General features: G+C 54.0%; 1 protein-coding gene across 7 annotated transcripts in view; it reads left to right on the forward strand.

Annotated features, from left to right (window-relative positions):
• The first annotated feature begins 6541 nt into the window (after positions 1 to 6541).
• DOT1L (DOT1 like histone lysine methyltransferase) overlaps positions 6542 to 16140 on the forward strand; it is a 77090-nt gene continuing 67491 nt past the window's right edge. For all 7 annotated transcript variants that reach the window (XR_011049883.1, XM_068420920.1, XM_068420916.1 and 4 more), the window contains exon 1: positions 6542 to 6880. Coding sequence is in view for 6 of the 7 variants with exons in the window: in XM_068420920.1 (XP_068277021.1) it covers positions 6800 to 6880 (81 nt within the window). In the remaining variant the exon portion in view is untranslated. The remainder of the gene's footprint in view (positions 6881 to 16140) is intronic.

Raw genomic sequence — 16140 nt, forward strand, 5'->3', positions numbered from 1 at the left:
TCCGCACCCCTCGGGCTGCAAAGTGCCGGGGCAGCCGCAGCACCCACAGGGACAGAGAGCAGGTGCCCTGCGGCCCCAGCAGTGGGGACACCGGGGACAGGCACCGCAGGCCGCGTGGGGCGCGTGGCCATCGCAGCGAGGGGAACGCAGCTCTGCAGGGCACCGCGCACCCGGCCACGCTGGGGGTGTGATGGGTTTGGGCTTGTTCCAGTGGAAACATCCCTGTTAACTTCGGTGGGGTTTGGGTCTGGCCTGGGGTGGGCTGAGAGACCCCCCTGCTTTTCCCATCTTGTTCCCTGGTGAATTTGGGGCTCTGGCTCCTGACGTAGAGCACTCCCACCTCTGGGCAAGGGCTCCAGCACTGGCAGCCACATCTCACTGGGGAGAAAACCCCTCAAACTGGGCTCAAACAGACCAATTTCCAGGACCAGACCGGTGACATTCACAACCACAAAGGGCTTTATCTTGCCCAAACCTTTGCTGGCACCAGCGCGGCGCCTCTCGCCCGCCCCGGTCCCCCGGTGTTAACGCCACTTCTGCATCCCGAGAGGGAACTGTTGCATCATTTTGTTGTTGTGGCAACTGCAGCCGGAGCACCCCTGGAGAGATTTGGCCCAGGGAGCTGCTGGGACAGATGGAAAGGACAGATGCTGCTCTGTCATGTGGAAGGGAACTCCCCGGCACGACGCAGGATTGACCCCGGGAAATTAAAATGGGGCTTGGAAAATTGCACGTGGGCTATTTTGCCAGGAGGGGAAGGGAAGCTCTGCACGGCCAGGTTGGTGTTCGTGTTGTCAAACGTCCTGCCTTATTGCACAGGGCCATCGAAAGGCTAACAGGGGGCTGAGATATACAATTCCAGCTGGGGTTAACCAGCTTAACTGCTCCCTGAAACGAGCTGTGCAATGGGAGCCATTTGCAAAGCCCGAGTTTTATTGGTCCTGCCACGAAACAGTGAACAGAGCTTGGCCGCGCTCCAGGCTTCAGGGGGAGAGAGGAAAAACCACGTACCACAAAGGGCACCAGCAACCCCATCCCAGGGGAGCCCGAATTGGAAATAAACAGAAAGATGGGGGCAACCAGAAGGAGAGGAGGCTTTTGCAGGGCTGGGCTGTCAGTGCGGGGAGCCGGCGTCTGAGTGGGGAGCTGACCCTGCACCCCAGGGCTGCGGACCACCAGCGTCCTGCCCCGTGTTACGGGGGCAAACGCACAGGGCTCCAGTTGGGATATTTAATCTGATGGGAACAGACTTGCCTGCATTAACCCGCCTCGTGATCTAACTTGTTGTTGTCAACTAAATTGGGTCAATACTCGAGACGAGACACCGCTGAAAAGGCAAGTTTACGGGGGAGCCGATGTGCACCTTGAGCCCCTGCGCCCATCTTGCGGCCAAGCACTCGCCCCACCAGTGGCCACGAGGCTGGATGCACCTGCGAGCGTGGCAGCATGTCGCTGCAGGGAGCCTGGGGCTGCGGGATGGCACCAGCGTGGGTGTGAGCTCAGGAGAGGTGCCTTTGCACATGGCTTGTGCAGCTCGGAGCATCGCTTGTGCGAGACATCCGTGGTGTATTAATGCCCCCCCCCAGCCCCCCATGCCCGCAGGAGCCGGGACCCCATTCTGCTCATTGCCCACCCCTGGGGGTCCTTGGCTGCTGTGTGGGAGCGGAGGTGGGACGCAGGAGCGGTGCTGCCGGAGGGGCCGCTGGCCGGCTGCCCATGAGCCTCCGCAGAGCCGGGCACCAGCCGCACGCTGGACCTGGCTCCTGCCGGGCAAATCTCCCTTCTCCAGCACCCCAGAACCGTGGCTGCTCATGGGGAGCTGCACAGTGCTTCCCCCTTCCTCCCTCAGCCCAACCTGGTTTACCTGGCAAAAAAAAAATTCAGCTTTGAATTATGCCAGGACAGAGCCAGGAGCTGCAGGCAGTGGGGGATGCAGCAGGGCCAGCAAACCCAGGGAGGAGATGAGCACCTCTCCCCCACCACAAGCCTCCGCACCAGCAAAATCCAACAGCTGCTGATTTCAAAGCCGATTTTGTGGCTCTGGAGCAGTTGACGCTGCAGGTCGGTGCCTGATGCCCCTTAAAGATCATCAGCCCGTGGAGTCCTGGCAGCACCCGGCAGGTCCTGCTGCAGCGCAGAGCTGAGCTGTGGGCAAGCACAGGGGGCAAGCAGGCAAAAAAGACCCAAAAAAGCAAAATTTTAGAGCCTCCGAAGCGGGCAGAGTGGTTCCCACCACTGGGGCAAGCCCTGGGGCTGCTCCCACCTCTGGGGCAAGCCCTGGGGCTGCTCCCACCTCTCAGCAGCCAGTTCAGCTCCCTGAACCGGCAGAAACCAAGCTGCTGCCTTCGCTTGCTTTCCTCTCTTCCTCCGGATGGAAAACTCTGAGAAATCAGTGAAAAAAGGATCTCCTGGTTAGGGCAAACGTTTCAAATACGACCTGCTCTCTCTGCTACCTGCCAGAAGACATCACTGAAGCACCGCTGGGCATGGGCTGGGTCTGGGAAACCCTTGTAGCTTCGATTACTTGTTATTAGCAGCCCAGGAGCCTGCTTGGGCCACACAAGGATTTCGACAACGAACTGATTAAAGACCAACCTAACAAACTCAGAGAGAATTCTTTAAACAGAGCCTGCTGTGCCTCGGAGAACTCCTGCCATGTCTATTTATTTAAATTTAATGGAATTTTTGTGGTAAGCTAATTAAATATGAATTGATTATTTAAGAGGCAGTCAGAGCAGTTTAAGCGCTGCTGACTTGATGATTTTAGTGTTTTCTTTAGAAAAGCGTTCCTAGTTACGGAGCTTTCTGCACGTATGGACATTTAAAGGGGAAAAAAAGGGTACAAAGGGAAGAGCAGCCAAGTTCAGACCCGGACTTGGAGGCGTTTCTGGATGAGGGAGCAACTTGCCGTGGGGACAGGAGCAGGCGCACGTCCCAGGCTGAGGCCTCTGTCACGGCTCTGTGCGCTCGCCTCCAGCAAACGGCTGCTCGCCTCAGCCGAAGGCAGCGACCTGCCGAGAAATACAGGTGTTAGATAATGCACAAAATCCCTCACCAGGAAATATCCCACTCTGGCACGCGGCGGCTCCGGGATGGGTTTCAGACACGGTGCATCCCCCCCTACCTCCTACCCCACGCTGTCGGGGTGATGGGAGCAGCAGCAGGATGGCTGCGGGCTGTGATCCCAGCAGCAACGCTGGTTTTCAGCCCAAATATTGGATGTCTCCATGTGTCACTGAGACAGAGGGAGCAGGATCACAAAGGACTTTGCAGATGCTCACCGAACCCGGAGCCCGCAACCCGGAGCAGGAGGACAGTGGCTGGGATCGCACCAAGCAGGGGCACCGCGGGCTGGTGCCAAGCCCGGCTCTGTGGCAGGCGGCCCCTCAACCTCCCCAGCATGTTTGTGGCTGACCCACATCCTCTTCGTTAGGATAAAAGGAAGATGAGATTAATAAGCTGGGGGACAACAGCCAGAAGAGACAGATGGCAAAAGCATCCTGCCACGAGCCGTGTTTACCTTCCTTGGGCTGAGAAAGTAAGAAACCAAGTGGGAGCGTTACCACCCCACGCCTGCATCGCAGGGCAGCAGCTCCCAGCACAACTTCCCCGTCAGTTTAATGGGCAAAGGCTGGTTTTCCTTCCAGAAGCCGTCTGGCTCCGCTGCACCCGGCCGCGGGTCAGGCTGTGCCGCGGAGCCTGGGCTCGCCGATGCCTGACCGGGCTGCGGGTGCCTCCTTGGGACGCTCCTGCCCCGTAGGGATGCTCATCCCCATGGACACGGGCTCACTGCTGGTCTTCCAGCCCTCAAATGGAAACCAGCACCCAGCGTGGCCATCCCCCAGCCCCATCCGGCAGCGGGATGTGAGCGGAGGTGGGCGGTGAGGGTGTGGGTGCTGCGGTGGTGCTGGGTGCTCTTCCCTCGGGGTCACTGGGAGAGCCCCGATGCACTGGGTGTTGCAGCCTGGCAACGCACCAGTGTCCCATGGGCTGAAAACCACTTAAAAATCACCCTCTGGGAAGAAACTGGCTGTTTTTCGAGAGGAGTGTGCGGCTGCAGGGCTCCCAACTGACCTGAGGGTGCAGGTGCTTCACCTGAGAGAGCTCTGGGGGCACCGACACTGCCTGGCTCCAAACACTCCTTCCCCGGAGCAAGGACCGTGTCTGGCAGCCGAGACCCGCTCAAGCCATTGCGGTGTGGCGATGGCAGCTCCCCCGGTCCAGCTCCAAGCTTCGGCGTGGACCTTGCCTTTCGGGGACGGGTATTTCTCGTCCTGCCGCGGGGCTCTGCAGGCAGGCACGTGCCCTGCGAGGCAATGTCGTGGTGCACCGTCCCTTTGCCAAGGTGCAAGGTGAGGTGACCTTCATGTCACCAATGAGTGGGACCCCCCGTTGCCCACCACGGCTGCCCCTGCCCGCGTTCCCAGCCCTGCAGGGCTTGCAAGCTGCAGCTCATTTTGGGGAGCTCCGTGCAGCATTGGCAGCATTTCCTCCTGCCTGGATTTTCTTGGCCCCCCAAGCAGAGGGGCCCTGGGAGCAGGAGGCCCCTCAGTCCCAGCCCACCGTGGGGCCGTGTCCCTGCTGTGTGTGGGGACGGTGCTCCGGGGGTTCTGCTAGCAGCAGGAGGGAGCCAGCACCTGTACCCCAGCGCAGGGTGGCAGGGCACCCAGATGTCCCCACACCCCAGGGTAGGGTGGCAGGGCACCCAGATGTCCCCGCACCCCAGGGTAGGGTGGCAGGGCACCCAGATGTCCCCACACCCCAGGGTAGGGTGGCAGGGCACCCAGATGTCCCCGCGCCCCAGCACAGGATGGCAGGGCACCCAGATGTCCCCGCACCCCAGGGCAGGATGGCAGGGCATCCAGATGTCCTTGCACCCCATGGCATTAACATGTCCCCAAATAAGAGTAATTAGCACCCAAAAGGCCGGATTTTATCCCTGGGCTCCCAGCTGCCCGGGCACCTATAGACATGCAAAATGGTATCCCTCTGCTCCTGACCACTGCTGAGCACCTATACAGATGCAAAATGTCATTCAGCTCTGGCCATCACAGGACACTACAGAGATGCAGGATGGTGTCACTCAGCTCCCGGCCACCCCCGGGCAGCTGCCCAGGGCCAGCACCCCCGGCTGGGGAGAGGGGTCGGGGGTGGGGGGGGCTGCCAGCCCTCACCCAGGACACCCCACTGCTCCCTCCAGGCCCAGTGCTGGATGTGCCGGTGGTCAGACAGCCCCAGCCGGGTGCAGAGCACCAGGGGTGCACTTAGTCCTACTACCAGGTTACACCATGTCATAAGGCTGTAGTTGCTGGTGCAGTAGCACCCTGCACCCCATCGCTCCTCTCTGAGCCCACGGCAGCACCTCCACTTTCCGCCCTTGGCGTTCGCAGCCGATGGACCCCGTCCGCCCATCCCCACTGGAGGATGCCCCGGTGCACACGCAGGGCGCTGCCTTGGCACGAGGCTGCGGCTCGGCTTCACTGGGGGCCTCCGATCCCCCGTCCCAGTAAAGCTCCTACGTGTGCGGAGCCCCTTGCACCAGCCTGGCATGCTCACCCGTGGGCAATGGGGAGCCCCCAGCTGCGTTACCCACATGTGACGCACACGCCTCGCGCTGTGACCGCGTGGCACCACGCGAAGCTCACACTTGCGTGCAGACTTTGCACCAGCAGCCACGTGGCACGTGGGCTCGTTCCATTTAGTGAACCACGCGCACGTCGTGCTGTCACACGGGGTGCCCCAGCCTTGCACGGCCACCCAAGCGCTGTGTACCAGCCTTGTGCTGTCACACGGGTGTGGAACTGCAGCCTTGTCCTGTTACCTGCGTGCAAAGTGCCAGCCGTGCCCTGTCACACGGGGGGTTCCAGCCTTGCACGACTACCTGACTGCAGTGCTCCAGCCTGGCCCCGTCACACGGGGTGCCCCAGCCTTGTCCTGTCACACGGGGTGCCCCGGCCGTGTCCCGTCACACGGGGGGTTCCACCCGTGCCCTGTCACACCGGGTGCCCCACCCGTGCCCTGTCACACAGGGTGCCCCAGCTGTCCCGTCACACGGGGGGTCCCAGCCGTGCCCTGTCACACCGGGTGCCCCGGCCGTGCCCTGTCACACGGGGGGTTCCAGCCGTGCCCTGTCACACCGGGTGCCCCAGCCTGGCCCTGTCACATCGGGTGCCGCGTGCCAGCCCCGCGCCCTCCCACGCGCGTGGCACCGCAGCCTCGTGCCGCCGCCCGGGTGCAACGCGCCGCCCCTGCCCCGCCGCCCGCCCGCGCGTAACCCCCGCCCGCCTCGCGCCCTCCCGCACCCGCCGCCGGACCCACGCGCCGCCCGCGGGCCAGGAGCAGCGCCCGCGCGCGGGTGCCCCGCACCGCCTGGCACAGGCTCCCCCCCGCCAACTCCACGCCGACGCGGGCGCGCGCGGGGAGGGCAGTTGAGGACAGGGGGAGGGAGCCGCGAGGCCGCGCCCGCCTCCGCCCCGCGTCTGGCGCGTCGGTCGGGCCCGGCCCGGCCCGGCCCCGGCGCCTCATTGTGCTTCGCCTCACGCCGGCCCAAGATGGCGGCGGCGCCGGAGAGCCCCGCGAGCCGCTAACGACAATAGAGGGAGGCGAGGGGGAGCGGGCGCCCCCGCCGGCACCGGCCTCCCCTCCCCGCCTCTCCCGCCGCCCCCCCCCCCCCGCCCCGCCGCCGCTGCCGCCGCACCTCGCACACGCCCCCCGGCCGGGCCCGGCCGCCACACCCCACCCCGGCCGGCCCCTCTAGCATGGTGCGGGGCCGCCGCCGCCTCATTCTCCGGCTGCCGACATGGGCGAGAGGCTGGAGCTCCGGCTGAAGTCGCCCGTGGGAGCCGAGCCCGCCGTTTACCCCTGGCCGCTGCCCGTCTACGTGAGTATGGCCCCGGCCCGGCACCTGCCCCGCGCCCTGTCAGCGCTCCCCCGGCCCGGCCACCCGCGGCGGCCCCGCTCAGCCCCGCGGCCCCAGCCCGCCTCCCCCCGGTCCCTTCCCCTTCCCCTTCCCCGGCCCGCCGTGGCTCCCCCCTGCCCCGAGCGCTTTCTGTCACTTGTTAATCAATCTGCTAACGCCTGCCCTTTCCTGGGAGCGGGAGTAATTGGCGTTATCTCTCCGGTAGCGCTTCCCATGCGGGAGCAGCGCCCGAAGCCGCGGGGTGAGGGGCTGCGGGGCTGGAGGCTGCCGGGCTCCCCGGTCCGGGGTGCTGCTGCTCTCCTGGAAGTCAAATCCCCAATTTCTTTTTATAATTGGTTGACTAAACTGAAGGGCGGGGAGGAGGAGGACTGGTTAATGAAAAGTTTTCGTGTTTTTCTTGAGCTCGGCTCGTGTAACCGGTTAATAACCAGAGCTGCTTCGAGCGGGGTGCAGTCGAGAGGGCTTTTGGGCTGATAAATATCGCCTAAAATGATCGATGGCTTCGGGTGGTCGAGGGACACCCCCCAAAAAAAACAGTCGCAGGAGTGGGAATAAACAGAGGAGAAGCGTTAATTGTGGGGAGGGGAGAAGGGCTTTGCCTTCGGTACGTGTTGGTGGGGTTGGTGCTGTTGCCTGTGTTTCCCTCAACCGAGTGCCCTTGTAGCTTCTCTTTGATTTAGTCTGAGCGGAATTCAAGTCAGGTTTGTCAGTTGATGGCAGCCGTAAGCCCCGGCTTTCAAATAAAATGTCACTTGTCCCTGTTTAGTTAACGTGAGCGGCGGGTTTTTTTTCCCCTAACTTGCCTGACTTTTCCCTACCTCTCCTGAGCCCTGAGTGAGAGATGTGTGACCTTGATAACAATGTCCATGTTCAAATTAGCGAAAATCTCACGAGAGGCGAAAGGCTTCAGAGGGTTTTTTTTGTATGTGTAGGGTTGGTATGAATCCTTGAACAATTTTTCACCCTCACTGTTTGTAGCACCTTTGAGAACAGTTTGTAAAGGGAAAAACAATCTCTCTCTAGCTATATTTTACTTGACCTCAGTACTGTTGATTATTCCCTGCGTTTCAGGCGTTGCTCTTGTACGTGTGCTGCTTCACGGGGACAACACGCTGGGACACACAGGCTGGGGCAGCTGATAGCGCTGATACTGTCGCTCGCTTGGCAATCGTGACGCGCTTGTGTGTGAATGATTAGAAATATATCGCTTGTGGCAGGGGAGATGGCTGGGTGTTCCTATCTGCTGCCTGCCTTTTGGTGCTGTTGCTCTATCTGTGGTTTCCAAAACATCCTCCATGTACGCTGGCGTGCTGTTTTCATCGGCTGCTGGAGCTGGAGCTTCCAGCACACACTGGTTAATGCAGCCTTTCCTGTTTGGGCAGCTCTGTCATTCCTCTCTGTGTGTTCCCGGGCGCGCGCTCTGCTTAAATTGACAGAAACTGAAAGTATAACGATGACCGGTTCAGTTTTCTTCGTGTCGCCAAATATTAACTTGTGTCTCCGAGCGGGTTGCGTGGTTATAGGTTAGAGTATAGGTTAAAGATTACATCGGTTAGGGATTAATCTGGAAGGGAGGAATGGTTTTATGTATATTCACATAACTTCCTACAGGCTTAAAAAAAACCCAACAAAGCACAACCTCCTCCTCCAACCCCTACCTTAAAATGTGCGTTTTAATGCTGTTTGCAGCATGGGAAATAAGGATTTAGTTAATTTAGGAAAACTTCAGCAGCCGGTTCTGAAGATGGCAGAGTACATAGATTTTCTTTTCCTGTTAATCACAAACGCAAGGGGCAGGGGTGCTTATCCACACGTGCTACCGGCGTGCGTTGAGAAATACCGCAAAACCCGCACGTCCTGCCGTTAAACCGGCCTCTTTGCGTTGCAAATTTTTCCACAGTAATACAGAAGCGGGGGGTTCGCCTGGAGCCAGTCAATATTCTGTCCTGCAGTTTTGGTGAAAAGATCACGCCGCATATTACCGAAGCGTGCGCACGCGTGCGTGGGCACACATACACACACGCGCGCACGCCGCTTGCGGCTCCGGCCTTTGCAGCAGCAGATGAACTCTGGAGCTTTAGAAATAAATCCTCCTCCCTGTACATGGCAGCGTTTGGCCTGCTAACGTTGTACTCTGCTCAACTGTAGGCTCTCTTTCTCTCGCTGGCTCAGCCTTGAGTTGGCAGCAGGGTATATGTACCGTTGTGGTTTCAGAGCTCAGCTCTGTTTGACGTAAGCAGAACATTTCTTAGTTTCACCACTCTTTCTGCTGCTCGGTTCCTAGGAAGCAAGGTGGGATACCTGGGGGGGGGGAAACAAAAATAGACTTCAAGTAGTTTTATTTAGCAGCATTCTTGCTGCTTCCTGTTGTATGCGGTGAGATATGTTTTCCAAAGAGAGCTGCAGAGAAAGGGGAGGGGAAGCTTCCAGTCCTTGCTAATTATTTTTGGTGAGAGCACCCGGAATGGCAGGGAATCATCTTTCCCACCATCAGAGGCTGAGGTGGTGTTGTAGACCTCCTGCTCGATGAGCACCGCTGCGTGATGTCACCCTGCGTTGAGTAACTTGGCTATTTTTATGCTCTTACTACATCTGAAATCAGCGGCGTCGGTATTGCTGCGTAAAAGGCTAAGGGTCTAATCTCTCGTATTAATGGATGCCTGGATTAATAACGTGTCTGTTTATTGCTGCTTATTTCATGTACAATAGGCAAAGTGGGGTCTCTTCAGACTGCTGAGTTTGCATAATAGCTCAGCTGACAAACTGGTGCTTGTTGGGATGCTAAAAGAGCCGGGGAGGGTGATGTGAAACATGTATTTCCCTACGAGTCTAATTAGGGCCGTGGGAGGAGAGAGCAGTGGTGTTGCAGATACAGCCTCCCACTGGCTTACACACAAAACTGAAAGTATGACTCTTTCCCCCCCGCCTTCTGCTTTTCTCAAAGGAAAGGCCACGGTTTCCTAATGAATACATGGTGAGCGGTTCTGTCCGTAGCACACTGTGATGAGTAAGTTGAATAGTGCATGGTGAGTAATCTCTCCTCATGACTCACGAAATATTTTCTGATGTTGACCTCTGTTTTTAGGAGTGCCCTGCTTAATCAGAGCTGAAGTGAGTTTATTCTTTTGTGTGCCGTTTAACTCCTTGACTCCCAAATACCTGCCCCATTTTTTGCTGGCGATAGGTTGTCGGAGACCAGTGATACCGCGATAAAAATTTAAATTTTGATATCAGGTGATACAGGCCTGGATAAAGGAAGTGCGTTACGTGCTCAGATGGGTGAGCGAGCAGAGTTAATGGATCTAGGTGGTCTTAAATAGGCTAACGCTGATAGGGGATGGCATTTGTAGTCATACTTCAAGTATTGATTTGCACAGCTTGGTACTAGTTACTTAGATCTGATGGGTACAAGGGGTGAAGTCCCCTTGTAGTTCTAAGATTTGCAGATGTTTAGGTTTATTCCAGAGAATTGTCCTTAAATTAGTTCATTCTCTCATCTCTGACTTTCACTATAGTTAAATCTGAATATTTATTAGGTTTGATCATGGAGATTTTTCATACCATGATAAGTTTTGCCTAATCTGTGAGCTATCTGAGGTTGTACTTTGAACTCCTCTTGACAACAGTTCCTGCTTAAGGAGTCCCAGCCTACTGTGTGTGGGGGGAAAAAGGTGTGTGTGGGGTGGTTTGGGGTGTGGGGTTTTTTTGTTTTTTAAAAGTCTGGATCAATTCCGCAGTCTGGTCTGGCACGGTTCTGCTGATACATCTTTGGCACCAGTGAGGGATTGCTTGCGTACAGACCTGAGCAACAGGAGACTTCAGAGCTGCTGAAGCTGATTTTTGTCACCAAAATCGCTGTTTGCTGAGCTGCACCCCATTGCAGTGTGCGAGTTTGTGAATGTGGAAAAGCCTGTTTTCTGGTAGCACGTGCATCAATAAGAGGACACTGTGGTACATTTATCTTCTCTCCTCAGGCTTGCACTGAGCGGGTTTGTAGTGTGATCAAAGTAAGTGTCAGCGCTGACAAGGGGGGGACGGGGAGGCACAGCCAGGTGATGAGAGGAGGGTGAGACTGGTGTTGACTCTGCGTGGCGTACGCTGTCCTGGCACTGTGTCCTTCACCCGGATGGCTGCAAATGACTCGCTGCCTGTCATGTGAAATAGTGTGCAAGTCCTTTCAAGTTTCAGAATTAGACATCTGCCTGTCTTGCCTTGCTCTTTTCATCTGGTAGGCCTTCCCGTTGTTTGCCTACTGAATAGCATTCCCCCAAAAGATAACTGCAAACCTCCTTGCGTGTCAGGTTTTTGTGTGTCAGTGTTCCCTCCCCTCCCTGTTTGACTTGTAAGGACTAGGCCATTGTGTTGTGATAGTGCCTGGGAACTCCTGCTGCAGCCCAGGCAAGCCACTGCAGATCCCAGCAGTTATCTCTGGGTATCTTTTACCAATTCTGTTCCCATCTTCCAGCCTGGAAATCTCAGGGCCTCGACTCTGTCCCAGGAGGGGACAGTCCTGGTTGTGCCATTGTGCAAGTCTTACTAGGGCGATGTACCGTACCTCTGCCGTGAGCTGCTGAAGCTTAAGCCTCCAAATTAGCAACTGTGATGATAAGTCTGGCTTGAATAATTCATTGATTTGCCTGTCTTCCTCCTCTTTGCTGCTGCTGACTTTTCACTCCGCTGTAATGGCAAAAAATTCTTGTTGGCTGATTGAGTGTTGTCAGAGCATCACCCTGCAGCTGTTGGAGAGGCGTACGTGTGTCTGCTGCTGAGGAGTAATGGGACACGAGCTTGATAATACTGGACTTTGTACAGGTGGAAGGGTGCAGAGTGTGTGTGTGTGTGGTGTGGGGTTTTTTCCTCTTTTTTCCCCCTCTCTCCACCGGTCGCTGATACAGCTGATACCATTCTGTCACCAAAGGAATGTGCTGTACATGAAAAGCTCAAGGGCAGGCAGTGGTAATGAAAATCACCGCCCAGCAGGGAGTGTCACCTTTGAAATTAAAGATCGACAGTAGAGATGAATAACAAACCTTAAGAATTTAATGTTTTTGTTTTTCTTTTTGCGTGTTTCACTCAGCTTTACTGGGAATAGTTTTCCTGATGACTCGCTCTGACTTCTCAGACAGTGAGGCAGGTGTGGGAGCAGTTGCTGATGTTGAGTGCCGTAGCACAGTACGGTAAGATCAGTTTAGGAAGGTCCTAAATTGGACCTAAACTGGTCCCTTTGGTGTTGCACCTAACCGCCTCGAGCCACAGGCTGCTGCTGAGGGGTGGTCCTGTGCCCCTGTTCCCCCAGACCTTTGTTCTTGCTGTGTTCTTGCTAAGGGTTATTAGACATTGGAAGGGGCTGCCCAGGGAGGTGGTGGAGTCACCATCTCTGGAGGGGTTTAAGAAAAGCCTGGACATGGCACTTAGTGCCGTGGTCTAGTTGACATGGTGGTGTCAGGGCAATGGTTGGACTCGATGATCCCAGAGGGCTCTTCCAACCTGATTGATTCTGTGATTCTGTTTTCCCTGCACAGATCCAGCCCTTCCTTACTGCGTACTCCATTACACTCCAGCAGGATGAGCTGCTGGAAAACAATTTCATGTTTTACACGTGCGTGTGGTTTTTCCCTTGGATCAGGGCTGGAGGGAGGAGGTGGCGTGCTGGGGGGCATGGTGAGGCTGTCCCTTCAGCCAGTGTCTGCAGTTCCCAAGCGTGGTGGCAGCCCCTCTGTTGTGCTGCTGGGAGGCTGTGTGTGGGGCGGCTCTGTGAACTGGATCGCTGAAAATATCTGGGCTGGGAAAAAAAAAAAATGTTCCAGTGTTTTCACAGCCGGCCCCCCCTCCACCCTGATCTGTAATCTGACTCATGCTGCCTTCCCAGGGCAGCGGTGCCGGTACAAAGGAGGGGGTGGCGAGCGGAGGAAACTGTTGAGCTGGCTTTGCCAGGCAAAACCTCCTCATACCCTGAGTAATCGCCCAGAAATTCGGCAGCGGTGGCAGAGGTTAGGGGATTTTCTCTGATTTAATAGATGCTGTTGATGCAGCTTGTTGGGAAATGTTTGTGGGGATGACTAATTACTTATCGAAACTCCTCCAGTGAAGAAAAGGTTTGAAAACTTATCAGACTTCCGATTTCTCAACACTCCTCTGCCCTCCCCAGTACTTACGAAAACGTAGAGTGGGGAGAGTGAATAGTGTAAAACTGGGAAATAATTGACTCGGTCATTTCAAAAGTACTTGGGTTTCTCTGCTGCCCAGCAAATAAACAGAAGCAAATGACAGAGTTGGCACAGTTGCATAATTTTTTCTGAACTTTTCTGCTCTCATGAGTGCCAGAGGGAACCCAGCACTGTGCTGCTGGGAGGTGAGGTGGCCTCACAAGGCGAGGAAGACCGTAACCGTACAGCGTTTAATTGTGCAGCACGTGGTTACTACAGAATAGCAGTTTTCTTCTGGGCTTTACCCTTTGAAGTATAACTTGCCATGAGTGACAATCAGTACTTGTTCAGTTTTCAGACTGGCTTTTGTTCAAAGCCCTGACCCATTGGATACAACATAAATCATGGATTCAGTTAACGTATGCATTTTTCCTAGTCTTTCTGTATGAAAAGTAAGAGTTGTTCTCCTGTATTGCATCTTAAGACCACAGTACTCTTTATTTTTCATATAACTGACTTATCTGCAAGATAACTGTTGAAAGACAGAGTAGCTGTTCAAGATTGCTTTTTTTTTTTTTCTTTTTTTCTATCAGCAGATGAGTGAGGGTTAATGTTCTTGTCCTGGCCAGAGTTCCAGCTCAGGCAATTCAAATTTATCTACCTAAAATTCACCCATCAGTTACAGTTGGACACAGTATTGAAAGCTTTCAGGGTGCCAAGGGAAATCCGTGCCACCACATGCAACTCCAACTCTTGTCCTTCATGGCAGCCTTAATATATATGGAGATGATTATCCTTTCAAGTCTCAGATACGTGACTGAATTGTGTTTCTCCTGGGAGTTTAGGCAAAATATCTTACCTCTTGGTATGCAAGATTTATGGGAAATTTAATCACCCTTTTCCCGAGACATCCATATGTCTACTTTTGTACTCTTCTTTCTTTTTTCCCCTTTCATACTGCCTTGCTTTTTTTCTTCCTGCTTTGAGTTAACCTTTGACTCTCTGATTAAAGCTTTTTACCCTAATGATCAAGACAAGGACCAGAGGTGGGGTGCTCTTTTTTCCCCTTCCAGTGTATTTATCACAGACTGATAATCATAAAGTGTCTCAACATATTTAAAATATTTTTGCTTAATTTATTTTCTCCTTCCTAACAGAAGGATCCACAGAAGCAGGAGAAGTTCATATTAGGAATCATGAACATAATATATTTAGTTCCATAGTAATTATTAAAGATAAGACAAAACTAACTCTGAAGAGGAGCAAGAAATAAAACTGAATGTATGAAGATATTTGCCACATGCTGCTATAGATATCAAATTGAGTAGGTACTATTTTTAGAGCATAGGAAGAGGGCGAGTATATTTTACAGCAGGAAATGATGGCTTCATAGATATGAACAGATCTATGAATAACGAAAAAGTTCCTGTTCTGAGTATTTTGTTTTGTTTCATTTCATGAGTGAATGAGAGTTTCCTAAAAACCTACACTGAGAGAACTTTTTAGTGTTAGATGAAAAAATCTAAGGAACTACTGAAGAGAGCTCAATGAAGCATTGGAAACTGTAAAAAAACCAAAGCAATACAGAAAGTTCCAAATAAGTTTCTTAGTAAAAATTAATGGGTTTTAATACTGTTTCTGTGGTGGAGAAACTTTCTGATATTTTCTGTGTAGGGTGAAGGGCAATCTCCTGAGGTTTTGATATTAATTTATTATTTACTTCTTGGAGCTCAGCAATATTATTCGTGTTTGACAGTATATACTTGTGAAATTCTCAAAAGTTTGAGCTTTTAACACTGCTTTTTCATTCCTCAGCTGGATTTCCATTGGGTTGCAGGTGATTCCCTCTTGTTTGCATATCTGTTGGCAACAAAGCCCTGCGATGCTGAGAGATCAGGTGCTGGCGCAGGGCGGCCTCTGACCCTCTGAAGATGGGGATTGGAGTCCGCGTTGATCTCGCTTTGGCTTCGTCCCTGCTTGTTAGAAGAAATAGCAATTTGCAACATCTGAAGAATACATTATAATATTGTAGGGTCATTAGTAAGTCTTTAAAATAGATTAAAAATGGTTGGCACTTGGAATTTCATGTGCGATGTTCACAGTCTGCACTGGGTGTAGCTTGTATCACTGCTCTCCAGCCCAAGTTGAAGCTTACGGCAGGAGAACCGTAGCCATTACTGTTTTTCTGTTGTACCTCACAAACCATCTTTGTGGGCTTCAGAAAGAGTACAAGGTTTTATTGCTAACTTCTGTTATGTACAATATTTAATCAGGAGCAGAATTTCTGAGCTGTCCAAGACTGAGTATCTTTACAGAATGTGAAATGGTTGCTTAAGATGATGTTGTCCTACCAGTGGCCTGCAGGATGCTTCCCTTTGGCCTGCTGGTTTTCCGTGCAGGAGGTGAGGATCAGCTGCTCAGACAGCAAATGCTGACCGAAGAGCTGGGCTGTGCCATGAGCTTCCTCCCAGCACCCACCAAGGATGTGGGAGGACTGTGGGCTCGAGAAAGAGATGGTAGCCACTTTTGGCAACAGCAATTCTGGGACTGGCTATTCATTTCTACCAGCAGTAACCCTTCGTTTAGGTTTCACGTAAAGGTTTGTTTCTGGCAGTGTGGATGTATATGGCTGTTTTCTTTTCTGCTCCCCCCACCTCTCCAGTTACTGCTGCATGGGAGGGTTATTTCTTTGTTAACCCAGGCCATGGTTACGTGAAAGTTTGAAACTGGTATGTCTGCAATGAGAAACAACTCCTGCCATCTCTGTCCACTTGTTGTTGTGTCGAAGCTGCCCTCACCCTTACAACAGTGTGTTTGTACACTGGTGTGGTGAACTGGTCTGGTTGAAAGGTAACTAAACCAAAACACCATAAAGCTTTAGTTTTAACTTAGCCCTTCCCTGATGTCGCTGTGTGCGTGCACAGGCGCTGCTGGCCCAAAGCAAGACGTGGCTTTTGGGGAAGCAGTGGCAAGGCAGGTGGCTGTGTTGGTTTAAACTTTGTGAAATGATGCTAGGGCTGCCTTTCTTGTTAACTGGAGTGAAAGCCCAGCAGTCCACTCTGTCCCAGCATAAGC

The sequence above is a fragment of the Nyctibius grandis genome, chromosome 31 (genome assembly GCF_013368605.1).
Source record: "Nyctibius grandis isolate bNycGra1 chromosome 31, bNycGra1.pri, whole genome shotgun sequence".
NCBI classification, from domain to species: domain Eukaryota; kingdom Metazoa; phylum Chordata; class Aves; order Nyctibiiformes; family Nyctibiidae; genus Nyctibius; species Nyctibius grandis.